Source organism: Pavona decussata, unplaced genomic scaffold (genome assembly GCF_977016875.1).
Source record: "Pavona decussata unplaced genomic scaffold, jaPavDecu1.1 SCAFFOLD_26, whole genome shotgun sequence".
Lineage (NCBI taxonomy): Eukaryota > Metazoa > Cnidaria > Anthozoa > Scleractinia > Agariciidae > Pavona > Pavona decussata.
The window spans coordinates 1,432,884-1,458,411 of NW_028145449.1; the positions used below are offsets into that span (position 1 = coordinate 1,432,884).

The 25,528-nt window shown below is 39.5% G+C and overlaps 3 protein-coding genes across 5 annotated transcripts in view; 2 read left to right on the forward strand and 1 right to left on the reverse strand.

Moving 5' to 3' along the window:
* On the forward strand, positions 1-5,227 carry LOC146485454 (fibroblast growth factor 2-like). The gene is made up of 3 exons (XM_085103289.1): positions 1-242; positions 3,809-3,912; positions 4,894-5,227. Exons 1-3 carry the CDS (start codon positions 110-112, stop codon positions 5,062-5,064), a joined length of 408 nt encoding a protein of 135 aa, XP_084959415.1. The 5' UTR covers positions 1-109; the 3' UTR covers positions 5,065-5,227.
* Positions 1-25,528, forward strand: part of LOC146485444 (extracellular calcium-sensing receptor-like) — a 175,686-nt gene that overhangs the window by 98,812 nt on the left and 51,346 nt on the right. The window lies entirely within an intron of this gene.
* LOC146485455 (WD repeat-containing protein 35-like) overlaps positions 13,629-25,528 on the reverse strand; it is a 42,380-nt gene continuing 30,480 nt past the window's right edge. For 2 of the 3 annotated variants that reach the window (XM_085103408.1, XM_085103406.1), the window contains 12 exons: positions 24,226-24,288; positions 23,492-23,655; positions 23,278-23,326; positions 22,041-22,115; positions 21,136-21,213; positions 19,871-19,885; positions 18,434-18,523; positions 17,611-17,679; positions 16,603-16,707; positions 15,823-15,908; positions 15,125-15,193; positions 13,629-13,917 (listed from right to left, as the gene is read on the reverse strand). In XM_085103408.1, coding sequence (XP_084959534.1) covers positions 13,752-13,917; positions 15,125-15,193; positions 15,823-15,908; positions 16,603-16,707; positions 17,611-17,679; positions 18,434-18,523; positions 19,871-19,885; positions 21,136-21,213; positions 22,041-22,115; positions 23,278-23,326; positions 23,492-23,655; positions 24,226-24,288 — 1,029 coding nt within the window. In that variant the 3' untranslated portion in view covers positions 13,629-13,751. The remainder of the gene's footprint in view (positions 13,918-15,124; positions 15,194-15,822; positions 15,909-16,602; positions 16,708-17,610; positions 17,680-18,433; positions 18,524-19,870; positions 19,886-21,135; positions 21,214-22,040; positions 22,116-23,277; positions 23,327-23,491; positions 23,656-24,225; positions 24,289-25,528) is intronic. The other variant, XM_085103407.1, reaches the window with a different exon arrangement.

Below are 25,528 nucleotides of genomic sequence, written 5' to 3' on the forward strand. Positions count from 1 at the left end.
GTTACTTGAGTTGCACCATCAATTCAGTATATTTCAGTTTCAAATTCTACCTTAGAGGCGTTGAAAAGTTTGCACACGGGCCGAGCTGGAAGAACATTTTGTGGCAATCATGTGCGATAAAACCGATTTTCCGATATCTAAAGACGTTTCGCGTGTCACTCGTTTGACCTGTCGTCATGGCCACTATCTTCGTGTTACTGCGGACAGAGTGGAAGGAATCAAGGATCCTAATGATGAATACAGTAAGTAATGAAACTTGATCAGCTGAAGCCCCGCAACAGTCTTGTAATCGGACACTTCGTCTTAATTAAAGAGGCGGTATCACCGATTTTTACTGTGAAAAACGTATTTGTATCGCTGGAAACGCTAAAATAATGGTTCAATATTGTTAACAATTACCCTACAAGTATACATAAGCTAGTATTTGTTATCGTTTGCTCCGGATGGTTTGGCGGGATGGAAATGGATTACAACTTGAACAAATTGGCCAATTTGTTCAAGTTCTTCATGAGTGTTTTTGCAAATTGCTAAAAGCTTATTAATGGTTTGTTCTTCATTGAAGAAATCAGTCAACATTTCCTCCCAGTTCTCTATGAACAATTTAACATTACAGAAAAGGTTCTATGTTAAATATTGAGCATCTTTGGCCCCTACAGCAAAATTTTCGTGACAGTGCCTCTTTCTACCACATTCGAATTCTAACGGGATCTTTACCAAGCTAGAATTACGGAACTGTTTCTTCCGCTTAAACACTTAAAGAATCATGCATAAGGACAAAGGTAAAGGGTGAATTTACTTAAGAAGAAAAGTTATCAAGCGGAACTAAACTCTGGTTCCCGTGATGTGAAACTAGTAAGTATGTCGGACTTCCCTTTCGGCAGGTATGTGTGAAAGGGAACAATACGAAACAATGTGGTGACGACTGACTTTAGACATCGTTCACACGCAACCGCTTTTGAGCGTTTTTATAAAAAGGAGTTTTTTATCCGGTTAGGCCTCGTGTGCACGCGTTTACTAACGAAAACGATTTAAAAAGGGGAAGTTTTCAAACACGCTGAAATCTCTTGACTGCTCAAAGGAATGGAAACTGAGGTTTTCGAAAACGATGATGTTAACAACATCAATAAAAACCAATAGAAAGTAGCATTTTCGATCCTTTCAATTTGTTTGAAAACGAAGAAAAATACGTTAAGTGTCACTGGACGAATATAATTTCCAATTTATATTAACATATTTTCCAGACGGATATTTACGTTCAACGTGAAAAGGCTCTTTAAAAACTTTTGACAGAGCCTTGTTTTCTTTCCCTTCAAAACTCCCCTGCAATTGCAATCACGCAACAGACGGCATATAGCAGTGAGATACAGTGTCTTCGAAAGGCTTAAAATTTTGGTGCATTTGTGACGGTATAGAATGTAAATAAGCTTTATTGAATCAAAATGAGAACTGAAGAATAGAAGTAAGATCAGTTAGGAAAAAACTGAGAAAATATTGTCTAAAGGCAAGCGCTGAGCACGTTAATAATGTTTCAACATTTGTCTTGAGCTTCAATTAATTAATATTCTCATTTAAGAAACCAATGAATCTCACTTAACTAAAAGATACTCTCTCCCTTCATTTCTGGTATACCAGTTTTATTCGAGGGAGGTTGCTTTCGTGGAAAGAAACACGATTAATATATATTTTTCTTTATATAATCGATTGCAGACATTTAATGGCATTAACATCGATTTCTTTGAATTGCGGAAGACCTTTAAATTCAACTGAAAACAGTTTTCATAGTTTGGGATATTTTGCATATTTCACTTTCAAGAAAACTGAGATATTTTTACTCCCCGCGGCACGAAACTAAATGTTCACTGAATTAACAAAAAGAAAATCAATTGATTTTTTGTCGTCACTACAGTGAGCTCTTCCACGAAACTAAAATAGTTAAAATGTATAAAACTACCATTGTGTCACTCACAAAAGACGCGAAAAGGAAATTTGCGATAGACATCTTTCGAAAGTGTCGCACTTCGCCTTAACTAATTAATTAGATGTCCATTTTTATTCTGCGAAGTGTCAATCATTCATTCATTTCAATGATGGGATTCTAACTTATCGTGTCGATTAAGAGGGCAGTCTCGTAAATGACATCATCTTGGCTGTTTAAGCATTTCGTCTTGGGTTAAATCGCTTCGAGGTTTTAAGCAATCCAAATTGCTTTGATAGGTTTTTTGAAGAAATTAAAGGGGCTACGCAGGATGACGAATGTTGGGAAATTTGAGAAAAGTTTATTCTTTAAAGTGATTAAAATTTAAAATTTGAGATTAACAAATGATAGATTGTAAGCTATTCGGCGGTTCTTCCCGAGAATCGACCTGGCGCTTTTGGGTATTTTCGGAGGAGGTAAGAGAAGTCCTTAGGCATGTGTTCCGCCCTGTCGCTGCCCCCCACCCTCCCCTCTCCCAATCCCTCTTCTTGTATTACGAGCCGATTTATATGTGGTACCGATTTCATATCATCGAATACAGTGTAGTCATGGGAGGGTTATGTAGCATTCGCGCGGAAACCTAGCTTGCTCTTGTTATTTATGTTCTTATTTAAAGTGTATGCACAAACCGTGACCACTGATTCTGACAATAGAGTTATAAATTTTTATTCAACACATTCTGTTTTTGGCATATTAGTAAATACACATTTGATTGAGGTACGAACTTCTTGTGCAATTCAAAAACTCATGAAATCAGTTTAATAATAATAATAATAATAATAATAATAATAATAATAATAATTACTATGATCTTTATGATTAGGAGTTGGGATTTTAATTGTAAGGACTTTGGTCGTTGCATTGATTGGCTACGGCTGGCCGCCCAATCATTGTTTAGGATATCTGGGCATGCAGAAGTTTTTACTAATAATAATAATAATAATAATAACAATAATAATCTTTAATGATGATGACGATTATGATGATGATGATGATGTGAAGCGGTTCAACATAATTATTGATGTTCTTGGAGGGTGGTCGGTGGATCTTAAAGAGACAATGAAAGACCTTGTCGGACAGCGACCCAGATCGATGCTGAGGCGGATGCAGGAAATTGCTTCTTTCACAAAGTTTGAACAGTGCCCGTACTTTTACAATATTGATTTGATTTTACGACTTTTATAAGGACTTTTAAAGTGATAATCGTTACAACGCTGGTTTTAGCAGTGAGTCGTTTTTTTAGGGAAATTTGACTTAGAAGCACTTTTTACTTTTTTTTTCTATATTGACGAAGTTGTAATTATTTGTATACCAAGTTGCATTTTTGTAGACAGGCGTCATAGGCCACGTTCGCGTCCTATGTTCGTTTTTTAGGGACATAGCATCCAAACGTTCTATCATACTGCAATAATAATAATAATAATAATAATAATAATAATAATAATAATAATAATAATAATAATAATTTATTACTTATTATTTGCGCAAAAAACATACAAATGATCTATTGCGCATGACATTTGAATACAAATGTATAATCTACGGTTAACGTCCATTCAGGTGTTTCGTTATTATTATTTTTTCTTCTGTACATCATATAGATCTTTATCATACGGCGGCCATGTTGAGTATCAGGTGAAAAAAAAGCTTTGGCTTTGCACGGCAAGCCTCGCACTGAATTCGTGTCTGACCGAGGCTTGCCGTGCGAAAACAAAGCTTTTTATTCCCCCGAGACTCAACATGGTCGCCGAGTGATAAGGGTCTATTCTCTTGGATAAAGGAGGGTAGGTTAGTACAGTCCAATCAGAAAGCTTTGTCTCTCTCTGTCTATAGTTTCTCTTGAAATGTGGTCCGTTCGAGCCGGCGAAGTTACGCTGAAGGGGAAAGCTTCGGGAAAGTACATCGCGATGAGTTCAACGGGGTCATTATACACCACCGTGAGTAATCAATTGTTAAAGATAATAGAAAGGTTTATAATTAGGGGACTAAAGTAATTTTTGCTTGGGATGAATGAATTGTTAGCAAAACCCGCGCCATTTTCTCAACCAATGAGAAGCAAAACCCAAAACCAATCGTGACTTGCTTGCTCGCCTTTTCCCGCGTTAGGTGTCAGTAAGATCTTTAATTTTGCTTTGAGTTCTAATTGGTTCGTTGTGCGGTTTGCAGGCCTCATTCAGTCTTACCCTGTTCAAAAATTATGGAATTGCATTCCGTTGTTCCATAGTCGACATTTTTCTGCGCGGAATTTGTTTACACCCGATGCTATTTTTAGAGAGTTTAAAAGTTTGTCTTATGCGAGACTTTGTTCGTTTATGGATCACTAGTGACCTATTCCGAAAACAAACCCCTGTTAAAGCCAGCAGAAGTGAGTAAAAGTAGTATTCTACCCTTTTCAAGACAGAAGACCCTAAATTGGACCACCTTGTTTGGCCCAATACGGCCAAATAAGGGAAACGAATACCCTCCCTTTTTGGGCTGATTGACTGCGTTATCTGCACTTAAAGTACTTTTAAATTGATGATTGAATTGTTATTGTTGTTGTTACATATGAATGCTCAACCAATCAGAAACGCGTGTTTTATGATCAATTCCTTAAAGACGTTGGCAATTTGGGTAAAGTTTGGTGTGAGTTACAAACAGTAAGATCACTTGCTCAACATCTGTACCATGACCGGTAATGCCTGGTTTTCAGTAGACGCAACCACGAGCACAAGACAATGCTTAGTTCATCGTGAAAACAGCCATGCTTAAGCATAAGCACAAGGACACAACATGCAAATTTTTTCCTTTTCTTGTGCTTGTGCTTGCGTCGTGTTCGTTTTCACTTGGCATAAAGCTCAGTATGCTTGTGCTTGTCCTTGCGCCTGTGCTTGCGTCGCTAGTGAAAACCAGATTTTTAAACTGGTTTTTTTTTTCAGGCTGAGTACTCCAGAGAATGTATCTTCAGGGAGATTTTTGAGTCCAAGTACAACTCTTACGAATCCACTGAATATCCTTCCTGGTATCTAGCGCTGACAAAAGGTGGTCAGGCCAAGTTTGGTCCCAAAACTGCTCCTGGGCAGAGAGCCGTAGGGTTCTTGACAAAGTGATCTGGATATTCCAGGATGTTTTGTTCTGTTGTATTTTAAAGCAGCTAGGAGAAACTAATTGGCAAGCTCAATGAGTTCATTTAAGAGATTACCACAATTCTTGTGAATCTTTAAGTTAATTTCAGTACGTGAATAAAATAAAAATAACATATGATTTGCTTGACGTTCTAACTGAACTTAATCATTTTCGATTCTTGTGCGTCAACAACTTCCACAAAAGCAGGAGGTCTTGGGACAGGGAAGGCTCGGGAAGGGATCCCCTGGATCCACCAATGTGTTTGTTCAAATTTCTATCCACACCAATTGACCTTCTGACTCTGTTATCCAAAATTGTTCTTTCCTTGGCTTATTGTTCTTTTACTGGATGCAGTAAATGCATAACGGAAGATTAAATAGAAAAGAAAATCAATGTGAAGCCTATGAAATCACTAGTCTCATTCCTTATTATAATCTGGCTGCTCGCTTGAATTGTGATAGGGTCCAATATACAGCTGTTTCGACAAAGGTTGTCCAAGAAAGCGTAAAAGCGTACGCGACAATGCCGAAAGATAGTCTAGGAAATACCCAATAAATTTCAATAAAAGCTCAGAATCCATATTACCCGCCATGAATCCATAATGCATCGACTGTACAGTGAAGACTTGAGATGGCGGGCAATATGGATTCTGAGCTTAAATGGAAATTTATTGAGTATTTCCCAGACTACTTTTCGGAATTGTCGCGTACACTTTTACGCTTTTTTTGGACAACCTCTGTCGAAACAGCCGTATAATTCATTTTAGCCCGCGATGTTTCTGAACTACAATACTAGTAAAGCTAGCTTTTTTGTCCATGATATTTCATTCAAGCTAAAAGATTATATGTCTGTTATATATGCAAATAATTTGTTCCTAAACAAATTATAGATTACCTGAGTAAAAATAGGTTTAAGGCTTTAAAAGCACTTATTTCGTCTACCTTGATAGAATGTTCGCAGGTTAATTAAAAAAGTAAAAAAGCTTTGTTGATGTTTAGCCCGTTCTCTGTTCCGTGTTCTTATGCGGGAATGGTAGTTGGTCAGTCGCAAATACAATCAATCCTATTATGTTAAATGACCTTATTAATTCGGGAATCCAATTATGCTCAGCCAATTATGCTCAAACGTTTAACCAACTTAATTAACAACTGACAAGGAAAGCGGTGAGGGTAGAAGACGGAAATGAGTTTGCGGAATGGCATGTGGTATGACCTACGGAATGTCATAATTATGCGAACTACGATTTATGCGGGGAATAAATTTACTGAAGAGCGCGTCATGTTTTCGCACCAATTTTGTAAGATCAGCAGCTATTTTGATACTGCGGACTCTAGCCGAAAACAACTAGACAACAAATCGAGGATTAGATCGTCTGATCGCTGGTTAGGAAGAAGTGAGGGTGAAGAAATCGATGGAAACTGTTTATAGTTTTCGCATTCAAGGAAATATGTATAGTTGTAAATCCGTAGTACATGCCGGTAAATTAAATTTCATGTTCACTTTTCTCCTTGCGACTTCGGTTGACCAAAAGAACGTTGAAGCGTGTAGTCTTATCAGGACAAAAGATTGATCCTTTACCAAGGGCAAACAATAAACATTTATCTTCTTTTAAATCCTCGATAAAGGACCACTTCTCTCACTTCTCTCCTAACCAGCGATCAGACATGTTCTATCCCAGGGCCCAGTTGCTTGAAGCATGGTTAGCGCTAACCCGGGTTAATTTGCCATGACAACCTATAGGTTTTAATACCTCTTAACCAATGGTTAGCGCTAACCATGCTTCGAGCAACTGGGTCCAGGCCTTTATTTTCTAATCCTCGATCTGTTGTTTAGTTGTTTAATGTTCGGCTAACATCGAAAAAACTGCTGCTCTTATAAGATTGGCGCGAAAACAGGACGTGCTCTTCAGTTAATTTATCTTTTAAGTCATCTCATATTTTGCATAATTATGCCATTCCGCAAACTCATTGCTACCCGCACCGCGAGGAAAGAGGAATGTGGCAGTTCAGCTTTCATATTATCGGTATATATAACAAATATAACAACGAATTTAAAGATTGTACAAAGAGAGCAAGAGTGCCCCTTTACTTAGGACCGAGTTAAGCTTTGTTTTTCTGTGTGTGGTACAGTTATGTAATGAATTTATTTTCATCCAATACGTTAAGAGAAAATGGTGCTTTGTTTCGACCTAACCTTAATTTAACTGTCAATCAGTCGCGCCGCTCAATTTCCAAACAAATTGAAAGGCAAGCCGACATCCGATTACTAAAACTAAAGGTTGGTCCTGAGAGCTCAACAGAACCCAATTCAGCTCGTACAGCGGACAACTAAAAAGGTAAGCTTTCCTGACTCTAAAGTAAACTCTTTAAGCAATGTTGGGCTCAAAATGATTCTCGTTTTTCCCCTCAATTAGGCCATGTTTTGAACTATCGGTTCACTTCATTTGGTAGAATTTTTTGGCCAGAATTTTTCTGGTCTCCTCGCATATTCTTCACTGATGAACACCCAAGGGTTGAACGGAGTGGCTGTTTCTGTTCCTTTAGACCAAACAATCTCAAGCGTTTGCTATTTTTTTAAAAAACATTTTCTTCTTTGTATGACAGAACGCCGATGCATTATAGTACATCAGCTTGCAAACGCCACACCCCACTCGGCTCTATTTGTCAAGCAACTTACCTAACTTCACTTGGATGAAAATGTTGATTAAATCTCTGGGACAGTGCTGACCTACAGCGACACATGTATGTTTCTGGGGTGGAATGTTTTGATGGCAAAACCAAAGAGGCTTTGCGGGCCGGGCCGTTTGTAAAATAACAGTGCTTGTCTTTGTGATCCCTGTGTAAAAGCGAAAATTTGGAGATACTGCGTTATGATAGAAGAGTGTGTAATTTATCAGGGTATCACCAGATTTGCCTTCCTTGATGGGAAATTTGGGTTGCAGTATTAACTAATTCCTTGCAGTTTGGACGGCATTTTGTTTAATATTCTGCTAGAGTCCGCAACTTCGGAAAAGCTGCTGCTCTCATAAAATTGGCGCGAAAACAAAACGCTCGCTTTTCAGTTAATTTATTTGTTTAAGTCATTCTGCATAAATCGTATTTCGCATAATTATGTCATTCCTCACGTCATGCCCACATGCCATTCTGCAAACTCATCCTCATTTTACCTTCACCCAAGTGACCGTCTATCCTGACATTTTTTTTCAATGGAATACCACGAAATGCTGGTAAAATTAGGGAGTTTGACATGCCGAGCAAACCGAAACTTCGAGAATTAGGCTTTTATTAAAGAAGGTGGACTCACCAAGGTTTTATTCACCTTAAAGATGCATATTGATTCCGTATATAGTTTCAGAATAATTTGCTTTTTCTCTCACGTTTGCAGGTTTATTTTTTTTAAAGTTGGGTTACACTTATTGCTGTAAAGCCTTTAGGATAGAAGCAACTAATTGTGTATGCATATCAATGTGACCAGTGCCTGAGTTATAAACAAGTTAAGCTAGCTGCCCTTTTGTGCCATTTTACTCTAATCTTTGTAATTGTTAAGACCATTATGCATTGCTTAATAGATTCCCAGTTATCATTTTAAGTTGATTTCTAAAGAACTCAAAGATTTAGTCTGGCGTACTTTGTTTATGCGTTCGTTCTTGGGTGGTAAATTTGAACTTGAAAAGTTTCCTGTGGTATCTTAAGAGCTTGAATTATGCAGAAAGAAAGTGAATCGTTTATTTTCCATTTGATTGTCTCTCCGAGCCCCTCTAATTTAGCACCCACAATGGGATATTACGACATCGCATTTTCTACACCATCGTATACATCTGCATATCACAAGGTGGTCTTTGCTCACTTTAAGCGAGGAAATTAAAAAAAAATTAATTAATTAAAAAAAAAAAAAAATCCATATAAATGGGGGAATAAGGCCTCACCCATGACGGTTACCATGAAGGTTTTCCGGCCCCTTTATTGTATTCTAAGCGTACATCGATCACTTTAAGAATTAATCACATAAAGATGAATTAAATTCGCAAATTACATTTGTTACATTGACCTTGATATTTCTGTTATTGTAATACAGTTTAACTTAGCTTTCAGGTTTCGGCTCTGAGTTCAAGATCCACCATGAAGGGGACTCTTTGTGTTGTCATACTTGCTGTCATATTTGTGGTTGTGATTTCGTTACGGCGTGATTCGAGCAGGCTTGTGAAGTCGCGGCGTGACATGCGCAGAGTTGGAAGAGAATGGAGAAGTATGTCCTTGTTTGTTTGTTTTTGTTAGCTTAAACTTTGTTTCAATTTCTTTTCAAAGAAAGGAGTCTTGCGTGAATCTTTGTCACCTTAGCAATTCTTGAAACTATGGAAAGGATTAATATCAGTTGCTTGTGAATGAAAGGTTGGCACAAGGTTTTCGAGGTATACCATAATTCACGATAACAACCTCAGGGTTTATCTTTGGGCAAAAGTATGTACTTTGTGAAAAATTTGTCCTCTTTCTGACTGACTGACAAAATCCTTGGGTGAGTGTCTCTTAAACTTTGAGAAGTATACATTTACTACTCGTATGTGATAAAAGCCCTGTTCACTGAGACCTAGCTTAATTTACAGTTTTCCTTTTGTTCACGTTACTGAACATATGTGATACAGTAAATGTATCAGCACAAAGTTGGATTGTTGCCAAATATCTTAAACAACACGTTCCTTTTAAGGTGTCAGATTCACGGTTACAATTCTAGGATTGCCAGTTCTTTCCATATTCCTAAGTGTAGAACCAACATAAGGCTTTTATCCTTACACCACTAGGGTCCTTTGTTTTTTAATTCGCTGAGATATTCAAAATTCAATAAGTGTTGTAATTTTTGAAAGCAAGTTGACGAAATGTCCTTCTTACTTAATTTCTTCCTTTCCCCAATTTTCCCTTTCATTACTTTTCTTTTATGTTTCCCTTTTTTATTGTATACTATCACTAATTGTTAGAGCGATTTTCAATTGAGCGTCGAAAGTAATTTCGCGTTTGGTTTGGTTTTGCATTACTACGCTCTATGATTGGTTAACATAACTCGCGCCACTTTCTCAACCAATGGGAATCCAAACCAAAACCAATCGTGTTTTGGCTGCACGCATTTTACCGCGCTTGGCGCCAGCTACATGTGTTTGCTTCGAATTCTGATTGGCTCGTTGTGTTGTTTACATCTGTTGCGATTGGCTTTGGTTTTGGTTTTACGACATTCAATTAGAAACCGCTCTACTGTACCTATCTGGCCATTGGACATGTCGTTCTATTAATCTTTGTAAGTTAACATTAGTTGAGGAAGCCCATACTACATAAGCCTTGTGTTTTCTTTGGGCTTCCTCGCCATTTTCCTTTGTTTCTTCAAAATTTTGTAAATTATATTTGGTTGCACTTAATCTTAGGGTAAAAATTCAACTTATTTTCAGAACCCGTGATCCCGATTTTTGAAGTACAGCAAAAGCAAAGTGATCCTTGTAACGCTTGTTATCGAAACTGCATGAAAGAGGTCCTTGCCGGCCATTCTACTGGTAGATGTGAACACTGCGGTTGCCAATAAGATTAGTGAGTATCATATGCAGTATGTGATGTAAACAAAGGGTCACATAAACCCTCGAGCCAATCCGAGACATTAGATGATTTAAAGTCGCTTATAACAAAGTTCTACATTGCGATGGAAAGGAAAAGTGCTCACACACCCAGCAAGGTAGACTACATGCAGTTGCTTCCTTCTCTTGGAATAGTAAAGCGAACGAGCCACGCGCGCGCGTGCGCGCGAAATTCCTCCCACGTTTCCTCCCATGGGGCAGTTTCATGGAGAATAATCACATGGCGTAAAGTCGATGGCAATAATAATAATAATAATAATAATAATAATAATAATAATAATAATAATAATAATAATAATAATAATAATAATAATAAGAGTGGACGCTTGATTTGTGGACCACAAGAATAAGAAGGTGTGGGCTGTGGAGATGTCCTGTCCGTGGATGGAGCATCGGGAAAAGAAGTCCGAGGAAAAGACGGTCAAGTACGGGCCACTGCGATTCGAGCTGAAGAAGCGGTACCCTGGCTATGACGTTGAACAATGTAACATCATCATTGACGTGCTTGGGGGATGGTCAAGGGATGTAGACCTGACAATGAGGAAACTCTTTGGCAGCAGGGCTTATTATGACGTATTGAGAAGGATGCAGAAGGCCACCATCTCGAGTTCTCGAGTGACAATTTTCAAAGCTACCGTCACTTGACTTTCCTTGAGGGAATAGCATAGGAACTCAATGTGGTTTTAGTATTAGAGAGCTTTAGATTGTCTATAAGATTTTTATATTTTATCGCTAATTTTTTTTAACTCAGCAGTTTTCTTTTAATAGTTCCTTCAGATCGCACATGTTACGCTGCGCGCCCTATGTGGTTCTATTTTAGCATCCATACGTTTATCAACTGCACATAATAATAACGATGCGCTAGGTCAATTATGAAGGATGTAGACGCTAATCTAGATATTACTTAATTAATCTCTTTTAACGATTTCTTTTCAGGTCTTCAGAGCGCACTGCCCTTTCAATAGAAGATTTTTTGTAAGTGTGGGTGTGAAAACGGCTTTCAGTTTTCTTTTTTCAGTTGTTCTTATATGAATTGATTTTGACAAGTACAAGCGTGGAGACAGAAGCATTTCATTACCGTCGGTAGTGTAACAACACGCTGTACGCGGCGAATAAGACAGCGTGATTTTGTTTTGTCGATGAATGCAGTTGACTACTAAAATAAACTTATGCTCAGACAGCTGAATTTCGCGTTTTTTTCTTTTATTCGGGCATCCAACTTTGGGTCTGCAGTAGGGTTTGGCCGATACCAGGTTTTACAAATCGATCCGATATGAGTACGATAATTACCGATGTAAGCCATTTCGATACCGATATTGTGACGTCATTATCCAAGACTTTCCTGTGATGTTGTCATCTACACTCCTCAGACACTCTTTATGGCCCGTAGACATTAAACAAACTACTCTCAACCCTAACAACCAGTGCAACAGCACATACACAAACGGAAAAATATTAGCCTTCAAATATTCAAGTGAGCGGTCATGTAAACAGTATCGAAATGGGATCGAAACAGCCGATCGATGATATCGAGTATTTGGTATCGATCTTCGCCCACCCTAAGTTCGCAGTAAGCTTCTCAGACTCCTGTCCAGTTGTCCTGGGGCGAGGTCGAAGGTGACGTCACCCATTGAGCCGATCGGATCAGATCGGAAGTCGGCTTGGATCGTAAGTCGTGTCTGTCGAGTTCCATGCTAAGACTCCGACAGGCAGCGGCTCGCTAGATAAGCGGGATAAGGCCTAGTATTGATGCTGTAAGGTTAATACTTTGGGCTGAAATGAAACCTACTGAGCTGTACCTACGCGTGGTAATGTTTACTATGCAGAACAAGGTGATTCTACCCTTTGAGTCTGGATAAAATCATAACAGTGAGCATTTTCCAGTAATATTAACACAAAGCAGCAGTCACCAAACGCTATGGGTTTTACTGAGATTTATTGAGAACAGTAATTAAACAGTCATTACTCTTCAATGCAAGTTGCTGAAATGTTGAACATTTTAAAGGATGACCACCGCTTTACTGTTTGGCTTTAGAAAAAGGTCACAATTACCAGTAAAGGTTTGGAGAATACTCAGTGGATTGATCAGGAAAAAGATCACTGTTCTTGCAATGTCAAGATGTTATTCGGGAGTGAAGGCTGAGGGGATAAGGCCAGGAGCTTCTTCATATATCAACAACGAATCGTACATTGTTCTTTTGGTCCATTGTTACGTTAATTTTCTGTTTTGTGTTTGGTCGTTTAATGGAATATTCGTAGAATGATAAGCAATGGTCAAGAAAGAGCGAATCATTTATACTTGTTGCCCGGGTCCGGTTCTCGGCACCAGAACAAATCTCTGTCTGAAAATAGATTTATTTTGGTGCCCGAGCAAAAATGTCAGCACCGTGCCCATGGCACTACCGCAACAGCTAGTACTCGAACACGGTATGACCAGGATTTTGTCACTTCCTGCGCTTTTTTTCTCATGCCTCCCAAAGATATAGGAAATACAGTAAACAATGACGGGCGCGAAACAACCTCGTTTCCAGGGTCTCTCCTCTTCACGTCTCGAACAAGGCTGGGTGCGAAATGGCAAATTAGGACATAGCACCAAAGAGTCTCAACTACGCCCTTTTCAGTGCCCGGAAACAGGACCCTGGCACGGACACCTGGTCTAAACAGGGCCTGAGGAAAATTGTGGATAATTCATTCAAAAGACTTTTTAGGGGGCTTCTTTCAAAGAAGTATCTGGAGAGGACCTAATACCTACAAACACTTAGCCCTAATAGTCTACGGGAGAATTTTGACGTCTGAGATGTACAGCGTTTATGTTGTTGTGCATTGTTTAACCATACGTTGTTTTTAATTTCCTTCTATCTAGGGTTGGGGTACGTGGAGAGGAGGGGGGGGGGGGGGATGGGGGTTAATGGATCGCAATCTTGAAAGGAGTGCTATAAATAAATACCCCCCCCCCCCCCCACCTGTCTAAAAAAGCCTGGTCTCAGTTTGGTCTGAGTAATTTTAAACAAACAAACAAACAAAAAGTAAGAACGGACTTTGAAAGCAATAACTTAAGGATCAGATCGGCGCATGACAAAGTGGGCAGTGATTGAGTGCGTTGATCTCCTGTTCGTAGGCTCGGTGTTTACACGTGCCACACATCCAGAACTGATAATCCATCAGTGGACGACCACTCACAATGCATGTTGGGAACTTGGTGTCACAGTTTGGACAAACTTGGCTCCTGTGAAGTTTAGAGAGTCAAGTAACTTCTGAAAAAATTTTTCAGTGACTTTTCTCATTGGGGAAGAAAGAATGAACCAAAATACTTATTCATACACCATGTAAAACCAAAATTTGGGCGAAATTTAACTGTGAAAAAGTAGGAAAAAATGACAAAACAATCCAGAAGTAATGATCTTCTTTCTTAAAACGAGCAATTTTGAAACGCTGTTGTTGTTTTGCTAGGTTAACTCCCACCTTGGAACAAGTCTGTGTTGAGCTAGTGATACAAGCATGAGACATGAGACTAATACTCAATATTATGCCGGGCACATGGAAGGGAATATTCTTATCTGTCTGTCTTCCCACCTGCTTGCCTGACTATACATCTATCTATACATCGGGTCTCAGCTAGGCCTTACAGCAGGACTGTGAAACTTTTACCCTAGATTACACGTTCACTGAGGGGCACCGCTGTAATATTTCAATTAATGAATATGCACGGAGACAGCTACGAGCTTTGTCCATGTGTCTAGTCCCTCAGGACCAGCTGACATGAACGTGTACAGTACCGGTAGCAATGTAAAGCACCCTATATTCTGCCTATAGAGTGTGTTCACGGCGGCCATATTGGAGGAGCGAAACAATAGAGTGATTTTCTTTGGGAAATTAATTTTATTTTTATGCAAATATCTTTTATGGTTTGGCTCCTCCAACATGGCCACCATGAAAACACTTTATCAGACGTGTACTCTTGACGGGTTAATGAACAGAATCTCGCCAGTTCAAAACATTCTCGTATAGCAACTATCTAGTGAACGTTTATGCCTATAGGTACCTTGCTAGTAGAGTCTCCTTTGAACCTCCTTTCTCTTCCCACTTATTCTATTCCGAAGATTAACCCTTTAAGCCCTAATAGTGATCAGCATCAAATTTCTCCTTGTAATATCAATGCTTACTCAACCTTTGAGGTCATGAGAATTAAGAATATGATCACCCAGGGTGACTTTTCGTGATATTTTAATAACTTCTCTCTAGTACTTTTATAAGAGAAGTATGGGGACAAGATAGCAGAATTTGTTCTTTGATATTTGGGGCTTAAACATTAAAGGAGACTCTACTAACAAGGTAGAGAGTAGCGCAAGCAGGACACGAAGATTAGCTTTGACGGCCATAACAACGAATATATAACACAAAAAATAATAAATCATAACTGGGAAGGGGCTTACCAGTCAGGAATCATAGTCTCGCAGCTGGTGCACTCCGCTTTATTGCCTCGGGAGTCTTTTGGTGAGTGTCTAGAAGCCATCACATTAAAAAGATAAGTTAAAGAGCGAAGCTTTCGCTTAAGCTTAGAGACCAAATAGCAAGCGTTTCCACGGGTTTTTATTTGGGTTAAAAGCGTTTTTCGCTTAAATGCCTGCCCGAAAGTTAAGGCGAGAGCAGAAGATTGCATAAGCTTGGAGCCCAAATAGCAAGCGATCCCGCGGGCTTTTCTTTGTGTCAAAAGCGTTTCTTGTTTAAATGCTTGCGCGAAAGTTGGGGCAAGAGAGCAGAAGATTGAGAGTAGAGGGAATGCCCTCCTTCTACATTCTTGCTGTCTTCCCAACAACCACGCAAACTTCAAGCTATTAAGCTAGACCAAACAAACACATTTTTTTGTGGTTTTAAGGGATATAAGCAAGCAAGCAAACTAAGAAACAAATACACAAGGAAAAAGACACAATAACAGACAAATAAATCTTAAAATGCAAACACGTAAAACGAAGGCTTTATTTTGCCCACAGAACCTCTCGATAGCTTTAAGAATGTCCACCTCGAACTCTTGCCCCCACAGAATCAATACAAAATTTGACTACTGAACAAGGGAAAAAAATCATTATCAACATTTCACTCGTTTAGGTATAAGCATTTTATGAACACGTACTTTGTAAATATTTCCAGCGCCAGTTCTTCGTAAGCATCCTTCTGTTCCTGGCTCAGACTTTCAATGGACTCTAACTTGATAAACGCCTGTGAGATGAAGACAGTGGATATGGTCACAGGACAAGCTGAACTACGAATAGCCCATTTACAAAGGGACTTTTGTTTTTTTTATTAGACTACTGGTGTGATATCAAATCGTACGTGTAAAGTAAAGCTACGAGTGATTTTTGCTGCGACTTTAATAGAACGCAATAGAACACAACGTTCAATAGAACGTTCTAATAGAACGCATTCGTATCGTCTGTTTGAACTAGCTTGGACGGGAATCGTTTCACATGCAAATATTTTATTACTATTAATCAAAACATTGTGACACCACTCAAATATTGCCATGGTGCACTGAATATGCGTCGTCCGCAGTCAACAGATATCCTACGATATACGTCAGTTCGTGTGTCAGGGAGAAAAATGGCAAAATAAAGATAGTCTCAAGCTTTTCTGCAATAAAACTGTACTTTCTTCTCAAAGTGTTGAATAATAAAACAATTATCCCGCACAATCTTGCGGAATATCCCCTGATTTAAACAACTCGGCCTACGGCCTCGTTGGCTAAGTCTCCACATCTTCTTGTAATGGTCTCCAAGTTTTGATTAAAAATTATTTAAAAACTCATCCCCAGTGTCCATTTGAACTTCTGAACGGGCAATTTCCGTCTTGACGAGCCACAAGGGAATTCTCTGCTTATCGTTGTCAGCATTTCTTGTTAACAATCGCTATTTACCTTAGAACACGTTCCAAAAGCTCTGTTAGCACAACTGACCAGCGCCAGAAGAGAGTTGATACACACTGGATCCAAGACATCCTCATAATCACATAACCGGAGGGCCTGAGGAAGAAAATACCTCCATTACTAAGAATTCTAGGCCCCATCCACTCTAACGCGTTTTCAAAATTGTTCGTTTTCATCTCGGCGAAAACGATGCAAAATATTTTCATCCACACTAACGTTTTCGTATCGTTTTCACCTATCCACACTAAAACGCTCGAAAACGATGAAAACGACTGGGACCTGGGATTGCGCATGTATTAGCATCACAAGACCATCCGCCATCTTGGACAGATGCTCCGATTTGGACTGGAACCGAAGGCATGTGACGCTTTATACGTCACCGTTTTCAAAAGTCTCCGTTTTCACCTATCCACACTTGAAACGATACGTTTTGAAAAGTCTCCACTTTAAAACCCGTTTTTGAAAGCATCCGTTTCCATCAGCGGACGTTTCGTGCGGACGATAGACGAAAACGCATCAAAAAGCATGCTTTTTCAAACGAAAACACATTAGTGTCGATGGGGCCCTCGCCTCCAACGCAGTCGTTTTTAGAGGCGAAGTATTACGCTCCCCCGGAAGGAGAGTAACACGATGTCCCTGAAAACGAATGCTTGGCAGGAGTGGTTGGAGCTTAAGGATTACATTATGATTCGATGACAAGATTTACAGATTTATATAGGAAGCACTTAATCTATTTATAGGGGTGGGGAGGAGACAGGATGCTGGATAACCCCCTCCCCTTCCTTCCCCCTCCCCTCCCGATGAAAAAATACCCTTGTCACTTCTTTCGATTTTTTTATGACCACTGAGCCATCACACATCAAAATCCTTCATTATCAGTCTATCCCGCTTGGACGCCACTTTTTAATGCCCCACCCCCACCTTCTCCATCAAATTTATGAAATGGAACATGAACGATCCCCACAGGGGTCAAAATCACGTACTCTATATAAATCTCACCGTTTTCATCGCAGCATCGATCGCTCCTTCGTACATTTGTCTTTGTGCTAAGAGAAAGAAGTGATAGGCCTGAAGAAAAAAAAAAAAAAAAGCAAACATTGTTATTATTTTAAAGGGAGGGGTTCACATTTCAGCGCATGTGCATAAATCTAAATGCTTTTTTCTCTTTCTTATCAACTTTATGGCCTTAAAAATCCCACTCACATGTACTTCAGTAATCACATTCTGTAATTAGTCCAAGCAAAATGGCTGATGACCAAAATTCACAGAAAATGCTAGTGGATTGTACTTATATTGGCGATATTGAATTTAGTGTTGACCCGTAGGATTTATTCCACGGTTGATGTGTTTACAGTTATCTGCATGCAAAATAACGCAATCATATGAAAAAATTACCACCCGCGTTACCTATTCCCTTCCGAATGGTTCATAAACAACGAATTAAATTAAACAGGCTTGGGTCATAGCGAGCAAAGGCGATAAAGTATTTTGATTCATTGACATGCGCAGAACCGTGAACCCCTCCCTTTGAAACTCGCATAGTGGTGTGGGAGACTCTGTTTATCCCAGCTTCTGTAAAGTCGTTACTCTTAACTCGGCTGGTTTGTGCACAATACGACGTTTTCAAAAAACACAAAAGTTCAAGAAAGTGACGGGGCCTTTAATCAGTCACACAGCACAGTAAAGCGAAATCACTTTCGACACGTAATGTTGAATGCGCCCGCGAACGTCCGTAGCGGCTTGGAGCGATGAGAGGGGGGCTGTATTTGCAGGCTGGCAATGCTGAAACACGCTGAAACTTAAACTCAATAGCAAAACAAACCTCCGCTCCTCTCCAGGCATTATCGATGATTTTACCGTCGTCTGTAGCTATGGTGTCCTCCTCAAGCAAGCCAGCCAATGCGGAGGTCGCCTGCAAAACAATAAAACATCGTATTTAGCAAACAAAGGGTAAAGGTACAGTCACACAAAACCGCATGCAATCCACCAGCGCTTATCTCCTTTTTCAGTAATATAAAGCCAGCCACCCCCACCCCCTGCTCCTTCCTGCACCCCTGCCCCTTCCTACCAACAAATTAGAAAAATGAAACGAGAGAAAACGAAAAAGAAAACGAAAACAACAACAAATGGGATGCAGATGAACAAAACAAGACCGAGGATGGTTTTTATTGTTTTAAAACCAAGTTTTGGCTTATTACAACGAGAAAAAAAACTACAGTTTTCGGCTCTATTACAGAGCCGTAGTCAGGTGATTAAGTTCAACAAATGGACAGCTTAATTTTTCTCCTTGTCATAAACCAAAACTTGGTTTTAAACAATAACTATCCTCGGTCTTGTTTTGTTCGTTTTCAATTCCAGATTGTCAGATGGTTCTAAATAGGATGCAAGTCCATCACAGAAATGCAACCTCCATAACTTTTCTGCCTATCCGCTCGCCCCACCTATTTATACCTTTCGGTAAAAAGAGAAAATATGGAGTTGAGTTTCTTGTCCAAGAAAATAACCAAAACGACAATGTAGAGAACAAACTTCCTAGAGTCACCAACCTAATTATTTTGATCAAAAATCCATTACAGTGCGACGCGCCTTACCGTGGCCACCCAACAAACTTTTTTTTACAAGTTAGCCAATGAGGATATCTTCCTCCTTGTTCATAAAATACAAAACGACATGTTTTCAATAATTCGTTGTTGCGTCACTTGCCTGTTGGACTTTGCAAGGAGGCGTGACCGTTGACCAAATCGCGTATCCTGATTGGCTAACTTGTAAAAAAATTTGTTGGGTGGCCACGGTAAGGTGCGTCGTATTGTAAGAACTGCATGAACACTTCCATAGGAAATATGAACTATGTCACTGTTTTCCTGGTAACATTCTCTTCATTTCATCCTCATATTCAGTTTTCCTTCTTACTTTTGTGATCTGTATGCTTTCTGTTGTCTAAACTATACTACCACTGATTTAAAGACAGCTATCTAACAAATGTATTATTTAAACTAAGGCTGCGTTCGATTGACCCTATTCCGGAATAAGAATAAGCGGATTTTCTGCTAGCTTTCTCTTGTTAAGTAAATTTGGAAAGACATTTCTGACGACTTTCGCTGAGATGATAATTTAAGAGCGATTTTATACTCTAGTAACTCCAAAAACCTCTTAAAATTGATTTCTTGCCATCATTGTATGTATTCCTATTCAGGAATAGGGTCAATATAATCGAACGCAGCATCATTCTGATACTACTTGCCACTAACTCTGACATTACCTCGCTATAAGTATCCTGGAAGGCAATTCCAGAAAACGAAACACATAAGAATAAAAACAACTAACGTCTAGTTTTCCTGTATCTGTCGAATACCTTTACAGTAACCAAATTACTACAATACGTTGCTACTCGCCTACTGATGCAACATCGCAGTCTCCTTAAGTAGAAACTAACACCTTGTCGAATCTCGCTAGGGTGGACAAATTACCTTACCAAGTCAGTAGATGAAAACCAAATATTAGTTTCTACTCTCCCCAACGAAACAGTACCGCGGTTTCTCTTGAAACTAACACCTGTTTCAGTTACTATACCTTACCAACTCAGTTGATATAAACAGATATTCGTTTCTACCCAACCCCAACCCCCACCCACCACTAATTTCTTTTGAACTTACAGCCTTACTTGTATTTTACCAGCTCTCAAATCTCTTTACGGTGGCCAAATTACTTTATCGACTCTGTTGATAAAACCGAATATTCGTTTCCACTCCCCACCAATGCAGCACCACAGGATCTTTAGAAACTAACACCCTCACGTATGTAATCGTTGAGGGGGAGGGGGGGAAGCGAGAAACAACTGGACAAAAAAGGAGGGGCTTCCACCTTTTTCTCCCACTTTCTCTCGCTACCCTTCCGATTACGCCTGCTATACAGGCCAAATGCCATTGCACCCCTTTGATGCTTGTATGTCTGGAGCTACGCTCCGTGTCTTTTTCCCAAAGGAGGGTGGTTAGTTGGATCATTCAACCGTTTGTCCGCCTCTCTGACGTGGCACAGATTCCCACAACGTATTGTAGCCAAAATATACAAAAAGATTTTGAATTGTTTTTTTTTCCTTACTCCTGGAATTGGGTCAGTGACCATCGATCCATTTTAAACCGTTTTTTTCAGATACTCTTCCTCTCCCTTAGCCTCTCTCGCAGATGTTCTTTTAGCTCGTCACGCAATCTTTCCTCACCGAGGAAAGATTGCGTGACGAGCCAAAAGAACGTCTGCAAGGGAGGCTATTACCCCCTACCCTCCCTTCGAATTTCACCATCCCACCCGACCCCAGAAACAAAGAACAGTCTCCAAAATAAAACACAACAAAATGTCAAAAGAACAAAAAAAACATAAGCGAATAATCAAAGAACCTTTAATAGATTTGGTTGGGAAATCCGAAAGCACACAGGTTTGTTTGTTTGTTTCTTTGTTTCTTTGTTCGTTTAGTCCAGCTAATGATCTTACAAAGCAGAGTAAAGTTGGCACTATCAACAAACTACACACCTCTCTCTTGCTTTTCTTATCTTTTCCAGACGCAGTTTTCATATTCGTCATCTTCACATGCTCGTGATAGTTTTCAACCTACAATTAACACATAATGAAAACTAACTGATCGGTTCAATGCTGGAGTGTTATGAGCCTACATACCTTTAGACTGTGAGCAGTCTCTCTTTTGCTTGAGAATCCGCGGGGAAGATAGCAAAAGACTGAGCAAGCACGATATTCGGGGGTGAGTCGTGCGCACGAGCGGCAAAGCACCATCGGGAGTGGGGAGGCGGCGGGAAAAATATTATATTATACTTTTTCGCCCCCTCCCCCCCATTTCCCCAACTCAAGTTATTAGGGAGCTTAAGCAACGGCGACGGCAACGCCGCAAAACAATAGGTTTAATAAGAAAAAACAATCGCTCTGCACGTGCGTTTTACATTTTGGTACTTTTTTGTTGTTGTCCTCTGCAAAACAACAACGTGAAATGACCACATTTTAGGTTTTGTGGAGAACGTGAACGCACGACGGTGAATTTTTCATTTTCTTTCTTAACTTGTATGCCACTCCTACCAATTTGGTTCCTGGATAATTCGCCATTTTTGTTAAAGTTGAGCGAGTTGAAATAATCGCGAAGTAGCACAAATGAAATAAAGAAATATTTTCTGGTGACGTTTTCATTGCCGCTACCGTCGTCGTTGCTTAAGCTCCCAATTTCCCCCACTCCCTCCCCCCTCGATAGTTTAGACACTTTCCCCAGGTTGCGCTTGCTTTTACAAACCAAGATGGCGGCACTTGCATCGAAGCGTACGAGTCTCAAAAATCCCACGGAAAAAAATAGAGGACTGTGAACAGTCTAGTCACTCTTGTTTGTTCAGAAAGAATAGATAAAGGGAAAAAAATCAAGAAAAGTTTAAACCTACCAATAAGGCCGCCAGGACATACAATTTCTTCGCACGGAGCGGGTTCGTCTTAGCATCCGCCACTTCGCCAGCGACCTGGCAAGGTAACAAGTGATTGAAAACAAAGCAGGCGTTTCAAACTTTAGAAAGAACTCCTCAGGTGTAACCAGTCAAACGACAAAGAAAAACATTGATGTTAACTGTACGAGGTTGTTCTAACTCTTGAGTCTGTGAATGAAATCCTGAAGTGTGAAAATTCAAATGAAAGCTACTGAGCAGTACTTCCCTGTGGTGCTGTTTATTATGTTGTACAAAGTGGTTCTAACTTTTGAGTCTGGATGAAATCCTGAAGTGTGACCATTGAAATGAAAGCTACTGAGCTGCACTTTCCTGTGGTGCTGTTTATTATGCTGTACACGGTTGTTCTAACTCTTGAGTCTGTGAATGAAATCCTGAACAGTGACCATTGAAATAAGTTACTTTCCTGTGGTGCAGTTTATTATGCTGTGAAAGGTGGCTCTAACTGTTGGTTATTGGATAAAATCCTGAAGTGTGACCATTCAATTGAAAGCTACTGAGCAGTACTTTCCTGTGGTGCTGTTTATTATGCTGTGAAAGGTGGTTCTAATTTTTGGTTCTTGGATGAAATTCTAAAGTGTGACCATTCAAATGAAAGTTACTGAGCAGTACTTTCCTGTGGTGCAGTTTATTATGCTGTGAAAGGTGGCTCTAACTTTTGGTTATTGGATAAAATCCTGAAGTGTGACCATTCAATTGAAAGCTACTGAGCAGTACTTTCCTGTGGTGCTGTTTATTATGCTGTGAAAGGTGGTTCTAATTTTTGGTTCTTGGATGAAATTCTAAAGTGTGACCATTCAAATGAAAGTTACTGAGCAGTACTTTCCTGTGGTGCAGTTTATTATGCTGTGAAAGGTGGCTCTAACTTTTGGTTATTGGATAAAATCCTGAAGTGTGACCATTCAATTGAAAGCTACTGAGCAGTACTTTCCTGTGGTGCTTTTTATTATGCTGTACAAGGTGGTTCTAACATTTTAGTCTGTGGTTGAAATCCTTAAGTGTGACCATTCAAATGAAAGCTATTGAGCAGTACTTTCCTGTGGTGCTGTTTATTATGCCGTACAAAGTGGTTCCAACTTTGGATGATTGGATGAAATCCTAAAGTGTGACTATACAAATGAAAGCTACTGAGCTGTACTTTCGTAGTATTTCTCTACATACCGCAGCAAATTCTACTTACTTTGAAAAGAAGTTTCGCAGCATCAATAAAATGATTTGCTTTCCGATACCTGAGGATAGTCAAGGACTTACAAAGGCGTCGTAAACAACTCCGGAAACAACTCGAAAACGATACCAGCAGAGTACTTACTAAAGCCCATGAAAAACAAACCATAGAAACCCTTAATAGTTTTTGTTCGGGAAATTTATATGCACCCAACTCAACGAAAGGATACAGTTCAATGGCATCTAGCGTCTTGTTCTTCTCCAGAAGATATGAGGCGTATTTGGCGAGCAGTGTGTCGATTTCTTTGATGTTGTGCTGCTTAGCAAGCTCAATAGCTTGATCCCATTGGTTGAGTTGAACACAACAGTCGATTGCTTCTTTGACCTTCCCTGTCTAGAAATAATAGGGAGCTTTTTAAAGGAAACCTCCACTCTTGAAATAAATTAACGTTAAATTGTTAAAAATACAATCTAATCTCAAATTTCGTTGGAAAACATGGAAGTCATATTTATGAGCCGGACAAAAGAGATTATCGACCTATTTTTCATTTTAAATTTCCAGGGCGCCGCCATCTTGGACTTTATGACGTAATACGGTTGCTCGATTGTTTCGCACAAAAGAACTTCTGCTTACTGACAATAGCGGCAGCCGTATGACTTCGTTAAATAGAAAATGGCGGCGCCCGGGAAATTTAAAATCGAATATAGGCTAATCATAACCAATTTTAAGCACACTTGAATCTCACTTCTACCTTTTAAACTCAAATTTAGAATTTACACCTGTAGATACCATTTCCGACAATTTACCATCAATTTCTTGTCGGAGTGGATGTTCCCTTTAAAAGAAGCTACTACGGTGACGGCAACGAAAACGTTACAAAACAATAGTATTTAACGAAAAAAACGATGGCCCAGAGTTTTACTCTATTTGTAGAAAAAATAAGGCAAGAGAGACGGGCAATACCTTTGTATAGGCGGCCACAGCCTGCTCACACATACCAACAGTGGAGAACATGACAGCAATTTCCTACAAAACAATCATTAACGTAAAAGTAGCTTAGAAAACAGATTCCAAAATACCAAGACGTCAGTCGCAGGAAGTGATTTTAGCAGCTTTTGGGAAGTGACTTTTGGGTTGTCTTACATGACGTGACCTACAGTTGCACCAAAAACTACAGCTATATCACAGACAACCACAGATTAATCTATTAAAATGTATTAATATTCATTTATTGGGCTAACTAGAGTGCTATTTAGGCTAACCGGAGTGTTATTTTGTTAGCAACAAGTCTGTCAAGGTAAGTATCCGCCATTTTGAAGTGGGCGTAAAAAAATTGCCCGGGTGGCGATCAGCTTCAACCGTCCGGCTTGTTATAAACAGTTTACTTATGCAGGCAAACAAGTTAACTTCCGCTGGGGCCATATTTAGCTGTCCACCTTAGAGATGTGTCTAGCTTAAAGGAGAAGTATCATGGGGTTTTTGATATCTTTTGTTAAAAATGATGAATCAGCTGCCAAATAATTCTAGAATGACGAGAGGAAAGAAATCAACTCAATTCTTGAAAGGAACAACTCGTGATCTGTTCTAGCGCATTTTGGAAACAAAAATGCGAGAACTTGAAAAACATTAGCCTAACATTTTTCAATTTCAATCCATACCGGCCTACTCGGTCTCTGGCCAGAGGCACTAATCGACAGTTTTATTGCGCTGTGGTGATAATTTATAACAAACTTGACAATAGGCCATTTTACAGTTGTGTGATTAGTGACCTGGGGCCCGTTTCTTGAAAGTCCCGGTAAGTTATCGGGCCCGATAAGTATATTTTTTATTACACAGTGATTAGAGTCATGATACTTGGCCAATGTTTTCATAGAATTAAAAGGTTTTAAAATTTAGTATTGAAAGCTAACAAAAATGGACTTCTGCTAAGAAACATTTATCACCAAAGACACTTATCGGGCCCGATAAGTTACCGGGTCTTTCGAGAAACGGGCCCCTGGCCTTGGATTGGAAGCGAGGCTGGGGGTGACCTTGTTTTGATACAAACCTCACTGCTTTTCATATGTAACTGCAAACTAGTTAGCATAAGAACAACATGGTCTACATATGAAAAGCAGTGACTCGGGTTTGTATCAAAACAAGGTCACCCCCAGCCTCACTTCCAATCCAAGGCCAAGTCACTAAGCACACAACTGTAAAATGGCCTATTATTTCGTTGTGTCTGCTGACACACAGACAAACATTTTGGGGGTTTGAAATGACAGCA